General features: G+C 51.0%; 1 protein-coding gene across 1 annotated transcript in view; it reads left to right on the top strand.

The window, feature by feature from the left end:
• The window catches only part of Podxl (podocalyxin like), a 43470-nt gene extending 29177 nt beyond the window's left edge, over positions 1-14293 (top strand). The window contains exons 3-9 of the mRNA XM_075953610.1: positions 4511-5152; positions 6680-6900; positions 7165-7236; positions 8676-8823; positions 8990-9051; positions 9258-9425; positions 10651-14293. Coding sequence (XP_075809725.1) covers positions 4511-5152; positions 6680-6900; positions 7165-7236; positions 8676-8823; positions 8990-9051; positions 9258-9425; positions 10651-10848 — 1511 coding nt within the window. The 3' untranslated portion in view covers positions 10849-14293. The remainder of the gene's footprint in view (positions 1-4510; positions 5153-6679; positions 6901-7164; positions 7237-8675; positions 8824-8989; positions 9052-9257; positions 9426-10650) is intronic.
• Positions 14294-15336: the final 1043 nt, after the last annotated feature.

Raw genomic sequence — 15336 nt, 5'->3', positions numbered from 1 at the left:
GCAAGTGAGCAAGGCAAACACAATGAAAAGCTCGTCCCTGTGTGTACGCGGTGCTGGGGTCAAGTCTTTATGGTGCGATTGTGTGTCCGTCCGTGCAACCTCCGGTGTAGGTCCTCGCCTTGGAGAGTCCCCTGTTCCCACCGCCCATCGCACTGTGGGAGTGATGTGATTATAGACACATGATATCAAATCCAGCTTTCCGTGGATTCTAGAGATCCACACTCCGGTCTTCATGCTTGTGGAGTATCTCTCCAGCCCCTCCAACTGAGACTCTCAATTAACACTAATGTCTCTTTCCAAGACTTCGGATTTCTCCTTGTACAACTGTTCTTAGGTGTTCTTGGTGATGCAACCATCCTTTCTACTTTGTCTTTCTATAGCAGGATGTCCCCGGCTGCATGCCTTGGGCCTGAATATGGAATGCAGGGTCTCTGGTTGGGTACCTGTATTGATAAATCGGTCCCGATGAAAAAATTGTCACCTTTCATTTATCACCCTAGTGTGTATTTTGGGAGCCCAAAGCAAGGTAGGCATGGCCTTGCCAGACAGGAAAGCAGTTGAATCTACTGAGATGGGAATGTTGGCAGATGGAGGTTTATGGGTATCTGGTTCGTTTCTCTGCAGCACTGTGTGTCAAGGCTGGTTTCGATTCTAGAGACCAGGTGACATGGTGGTCAGGAAACCCAACACTGGGACTTGGTAGCCCCAGGACCAGTCTTGTCTTTCATCCTTCTCAACTCTTCAGCCGCCAAACGAATCTTCCTTTGCATTTTGAAGGCCTCTGGCTTCTATTCTGTGTGTTGGCGGGGCACTTTATGGAATTAGTTTGGTATTCTCTCATGTTAGTTGGTGGTTTTCACCGGGGAGTCATTGATCCCTCAAAGGAGCACATGGCAGTATCTGGGGGCGTTTTCAGTTGTTAGGGTTGGAAGTGTGTCTGTTACTTCTGTCTAGTGGCCAGAGGCCGGAGATGTTGCTCGAGCGTGCTAATGCCCAGGGTGACTGTCTACAACAGAAGAATCCGGTTCAGAACGTCCCTGGTTCAGATTGAGAAGCATTTTCCTGTTTGCCACTGTAAGAAGTCTCTCTTTGGTCAGCGTTCTCTTGCTGTGAAGAGACAGTAATGACCACGGCAACTCTTAGAAAAGAAAGCATTGAACTGGGGCTTGCTTATAGTTTCAGAGGTTAGTCCACTGTCATCATGGCAGGGAGCATGGTGGCATGCAGGCAGACAGATAGGGGGCTACATCCTGACCTCAAAACACAAACACACACACACACAAACACACATACACACACAGCCTGGGATGGGTTTTTGAAACCTCAGAGCTCACTCCCAGTGACACACTTCCTCCAACAATGCCATACCTCATCCAATAATGCCACAACTCCCAATCCTTCTCAACTAGTGGCACTCCCTGGTAACTAAGCACCCAAATGTATGAGTCTGTGGGGGCCATTCTTGTTGAAACCATCACAAAGGGCCAAGTCTGCCTCTATAGCTCTTAAATTCCCCAATCCCCGCTGATGCTGCCACCTCCTGAGCAGTGTCAAGTTGATGGAGCTATCAGTTGCTTTCTGAACGGCAAGGAGGGACATCCCCGATGTCTAGCACCTGTGGGGCTGGGAGGAAGGGGGCCAAGTGGGTAAGGTAGTAGTTGTGCCAACATGAGGAACCACTTTAACCTTGCTGGTAATTCAGGGCTGGGGTAGGAGGAGCAACCTGCCTCTTCACCCCTCTGGCTTTACCCCGTCCTGGCCAGGCAGAGAGCTTCCACAGGTACTCAAGACAGGGGACCCTGCACACATGAGCATGCATGTATACACATACACGTATATACCGCACACCCCCTCCCATCCCCAATATGGCTCTAGATTTGTTTGTAGTGGGAGAGAGTTGAAACCGGTCTCAAATAGCCCAGACTTTCCCTGAACTCACTATGTAGCCAAAGACGGCCCTGCACGCCCGATTTTCCTGCCTCCTCTTGCCTGCTAGGGTCGTCTTGCCTGTCTTGTTTTTGCCTTTAGTTTAGCTAGTTTTATTTTGAATACCAGGATCTCACTGTGCATGTAGCCCAAGTGGAAGCTGAGCTCACCATCCTCCTGCTGCAGCCTCCCCATTGCTGGGGCTGGAGGTGTGCACCACTACACCTGGGTAGGCTGACTTTTTTTTAATAATAATATAACACTCTGTTGTGTGTGCCTTCAGTCATATATGGCAGTTGGTCCCACCAATGCCACTTCACCTACCGGACTCCCATCCCCACCACACTTGATACCTCCGTCTGCTTCCCAAGAGAAAGATGTAAATGACAGAGACTGGGGTCTTGTGTATTGATGGAGAGACACGCCCTCCTCCTGCCCGCTCAGCCACACTTAGCCCTGGAGCAGCGACTTGCTGCTCACTGGTGTCCCCTCACCTTGCAGGGCTCTTTGCACGTGAGCACAGCCTCCTGACGCCGCCACCATTGTAGCCAGGTTCGTGCCCCGTGCTTTGCAACTGACAGCATGCTTGTGGATCCAGAGGCTATTGTGGAAGCTGGCAAGCCTGGTATTGTCAGTCTGTAAGAGGAAACACATGCTGTTCCTGACCAGCCTCACGAGCGGGGACTCGTCCCAACAGACGTGTAGGCTGGCCATGCACGACACCCCAGCCTTTCCACTGCTCATGGAAAAAAGCTGGGAGTCAACACCCCTCCCCCAGCCCACCCCCTCTCCCCAGTTTTCTTCCTTACCCTTGTGGCCACACTGGCTTGATGGAAATCCAGTCCCGAATGAAACCTCTGCTTGCCTCTAATGTCCACAGCTCTGCGCCTCTGGCCACCAGTGGTTTCTCTGGGTGATCGATAGACTCCCCTCGTCTTGTTACCTTCCCATCCCATTCTACATGAGGAAACTATGGGTGTTTCACCCTGTGCAATAGCTTCTTTTTTACATGTCAATAAGATTAGAACTCAGGTCGCATTTGATCTAGGATATAGTTTTTTTTTTCTTTCCTTTTTGAGAAGGGGGGTCTCGCTATGTAGCTCTTTTCCTTTTTGAGACGAGGTCTGAATGTATAGCTCTGACTGACATGGAGCTATAAAGCGAAGAGAACCTTGCTGTGTTCTCAGAACTGTGTGGTGGGGGAAGCTCACTCCCCCGAAGGCCCATGGTTCTCAGCTGCCCCCTCCCCCGTGCTCTAAGCTCCGGGCACATCCCTTAGTCCTGTCACACTCTGCCCTGCCTTCTCCTTTGAAGATACTTGTTCCCACAACATTCTTTTTAGCTTAATGGTCAACGGAGGGCAATTTGCTGTTACAGTGTAGCGATGCATTTCCGTGTCAGGGTGACAAGGGCTGGATTGTTTTGGTCAGTTTTAAGCGTCAGCTTGACAACACAGCTCAGAATCATCTGGGAAGGGTATTAATGAGGTAATTAATGATCTCAATCAGGTTGGCCTAGTGGGCATGACATGTCTGAGGGAGATTATCTTGACTGTTAACTGATGTAGAAGACCCAGCCTATTGTGGGATGCACCGTTCTTCGGGCAGGGGTCCTACACAGTTTACTAAGCGAGCAAGGACCCATGCTTTATCCCCCTTGCATTCCTACTTCCCTGATATAATGAACCAGGACCCCATTTATATCCATAACAAGCCCTTATGATCCCCAGAGCTGCTTTTGGTCAAGGTGTCTTGGTTTTTCGAGACAGGGTTTCTCTGGTGTAGCTTTGAAGCCTGTCCTGAAACTCATCCTGTAGGCCAGGCTGGCCTCGAACTCACAGAGATCCGCCTACCTTTGCCTCCCAAGTGCTGGGATTAAAGGTGGGTGCCATCACCGCCCACCTGGCCAAGGTGTCTTAGCACAGCAGGAGATACAAAACCAGGACAGCTGCCTGTCCTGTTATCCCCACCCCCCACCCCCCCACCCCCGCCCGCCACCATCCCGACCCTCTCTGGTTCCACGTCCTTATTCATGCTTCCCGAAGTAACGGCATCTGTCATTCAGCTGTTCTACCTTCAGGTCATCTCCCTGGGGTTGTGGGTTCTGGTCTTACTCAGCATAGGTCACCACAAAGCCCTGCCGTGTAACAGTGCTCTCAATATACATTCTTTTAAACCAGTTAAAAGCTTTTCTTCCTTGCCCTGCCCCCCACCTAGGTTAAGCTGCCTTGCTAAACAGCCAGGCACACCACTTTCTTGGCCCAGCCCACAGTGGGACCGTGTGAGCAGTTTGTGTATCTGCCGCCGGTCATCCATTTGTCCTCTCAGGCCGTGCCGTCCCTGGAAAGGCTATGTGGCTCTTGTCACCACTTGCTGCAGAATCAGGGTGGGCAGGGCAGGACAGCAGAGCCAGTGGTGGACTTGAGGGGCTATGTTACTGTAGACTCTCGTGAAGGATGCAGGCTTCAGCAAGGCAGATGTTAGAGATGGGTGGGGAGGGGTTGATGCATCTGGGGGCGAGCCCGAGAAGTTCACAGACACGCTGGCCAACACCTGATTTGATTCCGTGTTGTCTTCATCAACAGGAACTGAGAAGGTCGTGCCTACTGCAGGGCAAACTGAAGTCAAAACAACTGTTTCTGTAGACCAGAGTAACCAAGGCTCTTCGACAACAGCGGCTACGGCTAGCACAGTATTGACAAAAACCACAGCTGTTAACTCAGAGACAGTTACATCTTCTCCAACCCAGACAATCATGGCTCCTTCACCCAAAGAAGCAACGGTCCCAGGCCAATCTCCAGGGCCTACGACTACAGGCTCCACTAACAGTCAGAGTGTTGATGGCAGTGGCCCTCCTACAGGTCCCAGTGGCTCCCAGAGTAACAAGATGAACACAGGAAGGCCACCCAGTGTCGCTGACCCCACTAGTAGCGCCAAACAGCCAGTCCCCTCCGGAGGCAAGATCAGTGACAATGTCACCACAGCCCCACCAGCCACTCAGGGGAGTGACCAGATCACCACTCTGTCTTCCCAGACTCCCGACCCTTTAGTGGCCGCCAAGTCTTCTCTTGCCTCCACCACAGTCAGCACAGCAAGCCCTCACTCGCCTATCGCTACTCCTTCGCAGACCACAGAAGACCATTCCACCGTTGTTCTCAACAACAGTTCTGGCCCTGTGTTCAGCCCTCCTGACTTCTCTGTGTCCCCAGGGAAAACTACCATGCATGGTAAGTCATTTCTTGGCATTTTTGCTTTTGCTTTTTTTCCTTTCTCTTCTTTTTCTCTTTCTTTTACTTTCTCTTCTTCCCTTTTTTTTTAAATCTTTTTTTTCTTTTGTTTGTTTGCTTGCTTGTTTTTGAGACAGGGTTTCTCTGTGTAGTCCTGGCTGCCCTGGAACATGCTCTAAAGAACAGGCTGGCCTTGAACTCAGAGACTGTCAGCCTCTGCCTGCCAAGTGCTGGGATTAAAGGTGTGTGCCACCATGCCAGGCTGCTTTTGTTTTCCTTAAGAAGTAAGAAGGGCTGGAGAGATGGCTCAGTGGGTAAGAGCACTGGCTCCCTCTACAGAAGTCTCAGCGCCCACATGGCAACTAACAACCATCTGTAATCATTTGATGCCCTCTTCTGGCAACCTTGGGTACTGCATACATGTTGTCCATAGACAAAACTGCAGGTGAAACACAACAGAAATCTTAAAAAAGAGACTTGACAGTTCATTTTCCCATAGTGGATTTTAGAGATGTATGCTGAATTTTAAACATTTTGTGTGTCATCTGCCTTCATCAGCCCTAGCCATGGGCTCCTTTTCTTTTTAGCAGCAACGGAGGTTAACAATGCGTAGATTCAACCAAGCCAGAGCCTATATGGTTGTGGTGACAGGAGCTTGGAAAACTAGAACAATGCTTCCCTCAGATCTGTTTGATAGAAACACTGTATAAGAAACATGCTTTTAAGTAAATAAATAAAGGCGGGGGGCATGGCCCAGTGAGGAAGAGCACTTGCTGTCCAGTCTGATGACCTGAGTTGGAGCCCAGGGACTGACCCCTGCAGACTCGCTTGCTTGCTCTCAGGACTTGTGGTACGCTGTGTGTGCTGCTGTTTGCTGTCCTCCTCCCCTCCCTTTCTCTTTCCTCTCCTCCCTCCTTTCCTCCCTTTTCTGAGACTGGCTGACCTGAAAGGGACTTGCTGTGTTCCTGGAGGCCTGGCCTCAAACTCACAGAGATCTGCTTGCCTCGGTCTCGCAAATGCTGGGATCAGGGGCGTGCAGCACCACACCCGATCTTGTTTCTACCTCCCTTTTACTTATTTCTAAAGCGCCAGTCTTAACCGGGGGCATTAATGTCAGAATTGATGGCCAGCTCAGTTTCTGCGCTTGAGCCTGTGCACTGGTAGACAGTGGCCACACCCCGCGGCGGGGGCACAGACTGAGAGGGATGTCTGTTCGAATCCCTCACACTTAGACTTGTGCCGTGTGACCTTGGATGAACCAGGAAGCCTCAGTGGCCTTGCTGATAGATAGGGGCTGTGATGTGCCAGGCTAAAGGAGCCAGTGCCTTTGGAACACAGCGCAGCTCCTCCCACAAAGCAAGTGCCCTGTGGATGTTAGCTCCACCTGTACCACCATGTCTGCCTCCTATTCCTCCATAGCCACCGGCTTCAGCTTGGGAGAACTGTGAAGCCAGGAGAGACTGCCCTTCCTTGGCGGGTCTCCTCAGCCTTGGCCGGTCTCCTCAGCCTTTACTCTGTCTGTTACAGCACCGCTGGGCTCCTCCAAAGGGACTCCGCCCACCACCCTCCAGACGCCAGGCGTCTCCACATTGCCTGTATCCACACCACGGCAGACTACAGGGTCTCCCGTGGGAACCGAGACCGGGCCGACCACTGAGGAGTTCACCCAGTCCAGCTCTCACTGGAGTCCAACAGCCCCTCAGGGCCCCAGCACACCCTCTTCCGTCTGGACTTTGAGGAATTACAAGGTAATTCCAGCAACAGATGGGATAAGAAAGCCAGACTCAAGGGCCCCATGCAGGGCCCCGGCTTGGCACTTCCTGTCTCTTTTCCTGTTCTAACTCAGGCTTTGGGAACAGCTGGGCAGCCAGGGATGTTCCTGGCTCTGAAACTAACCAGCCATGCCCACACCTTGCCATGTGCCCTTCTCCTTGCCACTCAACCCTCGCGGAGGGGAGAGTAAAAGGTCAGCTGACCCTGTGCCTAAACCTTCATCTTTTGACCTCTTACAGCTAAAATGTGAAGCCCCCATGAGGCCCAGTGAGGAATTACTCATCCTGAATCTTACCGGAGCCAGCCTTTGCGTGAGTATACTCGTCTGAGCCCCAGCCCAACCCTCTGTCCCACCCCGGTCCATGAACTCCTATGTCAGCCTGTCCCGTGCACACAGGACTGTCCCAGGCCCAGAATAGGTGCAGTCCCCTCGGCTTTCGACACCTCAGGTGGACTGAGAGTCGGGAGACCCTGGCTGCAGTTGTGTGTGTGTGTGTGTGTGTGTGTGTGTGTGTGTGTGTGTAGTATTGGTAGGTTTTACTGGGCCATGTGGCTCAGGCCTATAATTCCAGCTACATAAGAAGCTAAGGCAAAAGGGCTAAAGTCAAAGCCAACCTTGACTATAGCCATTCCTGGTAATTTAATGAAACTTTTTCTCTTTAAAAGTAACAAGAAAGCTAGAGATAAAGATTTTGGCTAGCAGGTACAAGGTCCTGGCTTTAATTTCCAGTACCTTAGAAAAGAGTTAATCTGTCCTGAGTGTGGGTTCAGATTTCCTGGTCCCCCGCGTATCTGTGTAAGAGGGTATAGCAATATGTACAGCTCCTCCACACTGCCAGTGTTCTGGGCCCACAGTCTTGGTTGGGCTGCACAGCGCACAGACCTGCGCCTCGGTACACGTGGTGCCTGGCTTATTGCTGCCCTCTACTGGCCAATGCCAATTTTTGCAGCCACTTCTGGAAGCAAGAACTGAAGAGGCTTTGCTATTGTCACCTCCCAGTTCTGTTGTGCTGACACTCATGGAATAAACTATGGGAGCATGCATTTGGCCATTAGAGGTTTAGAAGAAGCAGTGTTTTCCCGGGTTGAGCTTTGGAGAGAAGGCAGGACTAGCATTGAAACTGCCCCTGAGACAATGTTTCAGCTAAAGTCCTTACAGTAACCTCACCATCGCCCCGACGTTATGTTTCTGTGTTCTTTATGCTTAGGTCTGTGAAAGCAACCCAGTGGACACCCCCAGAATCCCATAATGCCTTACTTTCCCTTACAGCCTGTTTCTGTCCATAGCCTTAGCCTATGCATGGGAGCTGGGACATTATTTGTTTTTTTTTTGTTTGTTTGTTTGTTTGTTTTGGAGAGAACTGTGTGGCCTTTCCAACTGAGTACTATGGACAAGAGGCTAGGGAGCAGCAGGTTTAAATCCCTGGATTGCGGTTCTCCCCTGGCACTGGTGGGCTTCCATACACTGATTTATCCCACTCCCAGCGGAGGCATGACCATGCAGCCACTGATTCCAGAGCCGCAGGGAGGAAAGGGAACCTGGGAGAGGTGGCGTGACCCACAGACAACATGCACAGGCTGGGGGAATAGAAGCCTAAGCAAGGGGGAGAGAATAAGCAGGAATAAACTAGTCGATCCCTGGCAATCCAGGAGTGGCGCCAGTGAAAATGACGGGAGAAAGGGGGCGGTCCCCAAGCCCAAGCTGTTGTCACCACCTCGGGGAATCACCTTTGCTCTCTCTGTCCAATAGGAAGGGAACCGTCCAGATGAGAAACTCGTGGAAATGCTGTGCCACTCGGTCAAAGCCTCCTTCAAGCCAGCTCAAGATCAGTGCACTCTGCAGCTGGCGCCTGTTCTCGGCAGCCGGGCGGTGGCAGTGAAAAGAGTCACTATTGAGAGTGAGTGGACGGGGAGGGGACCCTAGCCTGTGTGGGCGGGAGGGGGGCAGAAAGATGGTCTGGGGGTGGTGCCAGGAACCATCCCAGAAGACCTGAGGGACTGACTGGGATAGATGCAGGACATCCTCCTCTACCCATCCCAGCAGTCTCTCCTTCTTCCCCACAGCGAAGCTTCCTCCTAAAGTCGTGTATGAGCTATTGAAGGACAAGTGGGATGACCTGAGAGAGGTAAGGAGTTTTGTCCTGCACGGTCCTAAGTCCTCTGATGTCCTCTGATGGAGAAGCTCCTTTATCACTTAAGCCTCTGGAAGAGAGGACCATTTGAGTGGGCAGAGTGGGTGGTGGGATGGGGGGCAAAAGACCCAGATGGATGGGGTGGAGACAAGAGGCCCGGGACTCTGTTTTCTGCCCCTCAAGTTCTCTTTGGTGGCTAGGCGGGAGTCAGCGACATGATGCTGGGGAGTGAAGGACCACCGGAAATCAACGAGGACCGCTTCAGCCTGCCGCTCATCATCACCATTGTCTGCATGGCGTCCTTCCTGCTGCTTGTGGCTGCCCTCTATGGCTGCTGTCACCAGCGCATCTCCCAGAGGAAGGACCAGGTAGGCGTTTTCCTGCTCAAGCCAGGGAGCAACCAGCCTAGTGAAAACTCTCCTTCGATCCCTCCATAGCGAGTGGGCCTGGACCCTTCTGACAGGCTCCTGTCCCCACTGCAAAACCAGCCTGTCTCAAACACTGGAGACTCCTTGTGGTGGCCAGAGCAGAAATATACTGGCTTTAAGCCTTATCTCTGTCCATGTCCTGTGTGTCATCAGCACAGAGGGGAGCTGCTCGGGAGATTAGGGGTATCTATGGGCTTGGGCAAGTGCCCCTCTAACCAAAACCTCTTTCGCCTGACCTGCTGGAACCACCATCTCCTCTGATGTGGTGGCGTCCATCTGTAACCGCAGTACAGGCGCCGAGGCAGGAGGATCACAAGTTTGGGGTCAGCCTGGGCTACACAGTGTGACCCATCTCATAAACAAAGCTGCCACTATTATAGTGCCGTTCGACCGCGAGTCTCAACCCGAGCCGCACACTACTGGGAACATGAAGAAAGTTCCTGGACCTAGTGACCTTATACACCAAATGAGGCATCCATGAGTGATGGCAGTCTGTATTGTATCCATGGCCACAAACTATTGCCAGGCTGCCCGCTGCCCCCTGCAGCGTGCACTACAGAAGAACCACCATGTTCATCTTCCCCATTTGGGAAGTCCTGCCAGTTGGTCTGAAGGCACTCCTTTCTTTCTTTCTTTCTTTCTTTCTTTCTTTCTTTCTTTCTTTCTTTCTTTCTTTCTTTCTTCCTTCCTTCCTTCCTTCCTTCCTTCCTTCCTTCCTTCCTTTTTCTTCCTTTCTTTCCTTTCTTCCTCTCTCTCTCTCACTCTCCCTTCCTTCCTTCCTTCCTTCCTTCCTTCCTTCCTTCCTTCCTTCCTTCCTTCCTTTTTTTTCTGTCTAGTTTTTATTATGGAGTGAGAGGTGCTTGGAGGGATGGAGGAGAGAAAACAGAACTTAAGGACAAATCATCTTCAAAAATCTCTCCCCAATGATGTCACAGATTGCCACGGGAATGAAGGTTGATAATTATGAGAGATGGGGAAGGGTTCATAAGATGGTCAGGCCTGGAGCCAGGGTGCCCTCACAAAGCATCTGCCCCCACAAAGGAGCGACAAGGATTTACTTTAGTCAACTTGAGGTCTCTGGGTAGAATGGGGACGTATGTTTCGTATTAATGCTCACAGCTATTAAAAAATTGCCTTCTTCCTGGGGTCTTTGTCCCCGCTCTAGCAACGACTCACAGAGGAGCTGCAGACAGTGGAGAATGGTTACCATGACAACCCAACCTTGGAAGTGATGGAGACCCCTTCCGAGATGCAGGAGAAGAAGGTGGTCAACCTGAATGGGGAGCTGGGGGACAGCTGGATCGTCCCTCTGGACAACCTGACTAAGGATGACCTGGACGAGGAGGAGGACACACATCTCTGATGAGTCTGCCGGCTAACCAACAGCACTGCGGAGCTCCAGACCACCCAAAGTGCCATTTGGACAGGGGGAAGCTTCCCACTGGAAGAGGGAGAGTGGACTCCAAGGCTTGCCTCCTCCCAATCCCCGAAGGGCCTTAATTTTTCCCTTTTCAAGCTCAACAAGTCACATTCTGTCCAGTTTCCTCGTGTAAAATAACCACCCCACTTGTGCCTGAACCCAGAGCCACTGGAAGGCGAGAGGAAGGTGGAGAAAGCCACGAGAGGGGCTTTGGGGGAGCCTCTAGTGGTGACATCCTCTCGTCTCAGAAGTGAGGTGACAGAGTCAGAGAGGTCGGATGACTTGTACAGGGTCACGCAGCCATTTGGGGTCAAAGATTGTTTCCCTAAGTGTGGTGCGCGCCTGCACCGTATCATGCCACTGTGTTCCTTTGTGCTTCTCCCCAAGGCAGGAGGGTGGGCTGGAGTGAGAAACAGGCCACGGTGGTCTTAAAAGGACAGGCCCCAAGTTCCCATGTCCTATAATACGGCCTCCACTAGCTTGTTGTATCCCAGCTCCCATGACTCAGCCTTTAGTCCCACCACCTCCCAGGGCACGGCTTTGAGCCCCCTGTTCTGGATTCTGTTTCTCTTGCTTTTGCTTAGTGGGATTGGGACTTAGCACACACAGGCCTCACCACCCAGTGGTGCTCTGCGAAGAGGTGGATGGGCAGGCAGAGGAAGGGAGCTCATGCCCAGAAGGCTTCCTCATGGCAGCTGACCGTGTACTGACACTGGCCCATCACCCAGGGCACTCGTTCTAGAAGACGCGCCTCAAGATGCCTTCTGGCCTTCTGCTCCCACTAGGGACAAATCTGCAGTACCTACTGAAAGCAAGATGTCCTCTATCTGTTTCTCACTGTTCCACTGAAGGGGTGACTCCCCGAAACCCAGAGTCAGAGCAGTTGTCTAGGGACAGACCCGGCCTGGGACCCTGACTGGTCCCTGACTGGCAAACATGTCTCAGTAGACAATCAGTCTAAAGTACCAGGTGTTGGCGTTCCACGGGAAGCTCGGGGACTTGGCAAGCTGCTGAAGTCCAGCTGCCCACCACCCAGGGCCAAAGCTCAGGCACTGGAGACTCTATTGGCTGTGTCACCCTCCTTCGCCATGGAGAAAGGCGGGCCCAGAACATGCAGTTTTAAGGTGCCTCTGCCTCTGCCCGTTCTCCCAGCACGGAGCCAGGCGTTTGTTTCCTGTGGTCTTGGTGGCACCCCAGCTGTCCCGTTTCTGGTGGCATCTCAGGGAGGCACAAAGCCATGCCTGATACCTAGCACAGGATTTTTACAGGCTCAGATGTCAAGTGGCCATGTAAAAGGCTGCTGAGGGCAGGGATTAGCAAGGTTTCATCTGGCCTTCTGAGAAGCGGGAGTCTGTGGGGAACTTCGAACTTGGTCTGTTTTGTTCTTGGGCACAAATTCCCATGATCCACTGTTTGTTCTGGAGAAGCTTAATTTTAAAAGGAGCTAGGGGGAGGACAGGCGTCTTCTGCCTAACTCCACCTTGACAGCCATCACCCTGTGCTATTCCCTAGGGAGAAAAGGCTATCAAATCAAGGCAGGCTCAGTGAGTCTCCCAGGCGCTGGAAAGATGCTTCTCTCAGATGGCAGGGGAGGGTAGAGAGCAGTGCCAGGGAAATTAAGGCTTTTTGTCACCAGAGGGTTCGCTCTGTCATAGTCTGTGTGAGAGGCTACTTCAGGGTCACAGTCACTGGGGCAAGGCATTTGATAGACAGAAAATTCTCTTTCTGCAAAATGACCAATATTGCAACCCCACAGCCTCTCAACTACAAGATTAGAAAAAGGCTATCTGTGCTGGAGGAACGGCCAGGCTGCTCCAGAGCTCCTTCTTGTGTGCCCAAACTGTGTTGCCTTTTAGCGCTGCTGGTATCTGGCCTCAGCTTGTTCTTACTGCTGGGACATCTGTTCAACAAGACACACCGCTAGCATCTATAAAAGTCATCTTCCTTTGTTTTTACTGGGTTTTTAGAGCTGTCAGTTAATTCAGAGTCTCTGGCCAAGAAAAGGAAGAGGAAGGGCTCTCAGCAAGACTGCATTCAGCTGTACCAAAGAGAAATCAGAACTCCTCACTCAGTGACAGATGGTTTTCCCAGCTGCAAACCCAAGAGCCTGGTGATTCTGACCGACCAAATCCAGTGGCTGCTGCTGCTGCTGCTGCTGCTGCTCTGTGAGTTGGAGAGAAACAGCTAAGCAGTCTGCATCACAGGCAGGACCCAGGCTCATCAGGGAGACTCAGGCCTTCAGGCTTCCTCGATAGAGGGAGCTAGCAGGCGTTTGGAGCCGTTTTTTTTTTTTAATTTTTTTTTTTTTTATTTTTTGCCCCCCTTTGGACAATACACTGTTGAAACTTTGAAAAATGAATTGAAGTTGCAAGGATATATACATATTTTTGACACTGTAAATACAAGGGCCACATGTTTGTTTACCCTGTTCTACTTTCAGAGAGTAAATTTTGGGAAAACATTTGATAGCTAAGAGATAGCCTTTTTTCTCTCAACAAGAACGTAAATGTCTATTTAGTAGAAATGACTTTTTAAAAATGAAAAACAAAACAGGCTGGTAACAAAAGTATTTACCTTGTAGATAGGGCATTTTCAGTTTTAAGATGTGGTCCTTGCTCCTCCCCAGCCAAGTCTTAATCCTACTGTAGTATGGGCTGGTGTTCAGAATGTGCTTATGGCTGATGGTGACAGGGAAAAGGTTCGGGAGACACAGTTCAGTCTTTCTACAGGAAAACACATCCCAAGCCACAAAGTAAGCAAATGGCTCAAAACCAACCCAGGGACAGGACAAGATTAAAACACGGATCCCAGACTGCTCACCCTGTGCTTTGTATTTCTCAAGAACAGAGAATTTAGGACTGCAACTCACAGGTACAAGGTCAACACAGGACACCACCAATCCCTCCCCCACACTACCTGGGGAGGACACAAGGGACACCCAGCCATGTTGTGGGGCTCTGGAATCATTTGGGTTCAAGATGTAAATACACATTTTTGGGGGGTTGTTTTTTTTAAAAAAAAAACTCGCTGAGGAATGTCCAGTAGAACAAGGATCAAAGGGAACACTATTGAGCAGGCAGAGAAGGTGGGAGAAACCCTGTGGTGGAGTTTTTGCCATTGTACCTGCTGATTCCCTCAGGTCTGCTGAGAAGTCAACACTGAGCCCGGCTGGACCACTGTTTCACGGGGCCTTTCTGTTTCTTAGTGAATGTCAGGCAGCTTGCCCAGGAGACTGGGGGAGCGTGTATTTTAATGGACAGGGGTCTGAAGTACACTGGAATTTATTGAGAAACTTGTTTGTAAAGACTATAGTTAACTACTGCATTTTCTTATAAAATATATTTTGGAAAATTGTACACTGTCAATTAAAATGCTTTTGTGTAAGCTGGTTCAGGCCCTAATGTGTTGCTCTGGCGTCAATTCTTCACCCACGCACCTAAGCCATGTCCTCAGCTCCTGTCCACACCTGCTGCAGCTGCCAATAGAGGGGAGATGCTGGAAGGAGGAGTGCCGGACTCCAGGGCTACCCAGTACCTGAGAGGACCACATTGTCACCCTCTGGCTCCCCTCTACTTCTGCCTGGGATGTTCCTATAAGTGACCACCCCCAAAGAAAGATGCCGTGTCTATGGGGCATGACAGCACTGTCCAAACTCTGCTCTGGCCATGGACAGTTGCTGCAGGGGGCTTGTGGCTATCTTCTCCAGGTACACAGTGAAGAACAAGAAGATAAGAGATTCTTTACATCTCTGGGCAGCATTACCAACAGGCACATTTTCTTAGCACAAGGGAAGCCCAAATTCCAGGCATGAAGGCGGGAAAGGACTGCCCTGCAGGTCTGGCCCTCATTCTTAATCTGCATCCACTTCAATGGTCATACACAGCAGGGAAGAGAAGGTGGTTTGCAGGGAACCTTATCTTTTTGGCCTGGGCCCTGACTCCATCTTTTCTGCCTTTGGTGCTAGATTCTTTTTTCCATACCACCATCATGCTTGAGTTCCAACAACAGACTTCGTGTCTAGATTGTATCCACAGTTACCATGGATTTTTCTTTCATCTTTTGTGTGCTGGTAGGTAAGTGACTCCCAGAGGGGCGGGCCAGAGTTAGGCCCAGGGTGTTTTGAGGTTAACCTCATGAGTATGCCAAGGATACAGAAAAGATCCAAATGCCAGGAACTCCCACAGGACCATGGCCCTGCTCAGGCGCACTGTTCTAACGGTGACTCACAGTTATCACAGTCCACAAAACAGCTCTCAGGCTCCACTCTCTTCCTGAGTAGGTCACTGCCCTGGCTCCCAGCCCTAACAATCTAGAGGTCCTCTCAGTGGCCCAACTTTCCCATTCTAAGAGCCCCCACCCCAAACTACCTAATATACAACAAATGAGAAAAGAAGCATGGGACTGGCTACTCTAATGAACACCTAAGTATTT

The sequence above is a fragment of the Microtus pennsylvanicus genome, chromosome 19, assembly GCF_037038515.1.
Source record: "Microtus pennsylvanicus isolate mMicPen1 chromosome 19, mMicPen1.hap1, whole genome shotgun sequence".
NCBI lineage: Eukaryota > Metazoa > Chordata > Mammalia > Rodentia > Cricetidae > Microtus > Microtus pennsylvanicus.
This window is presented reverse-complemented; position numbering and strand designations above follow the sequence as displayed.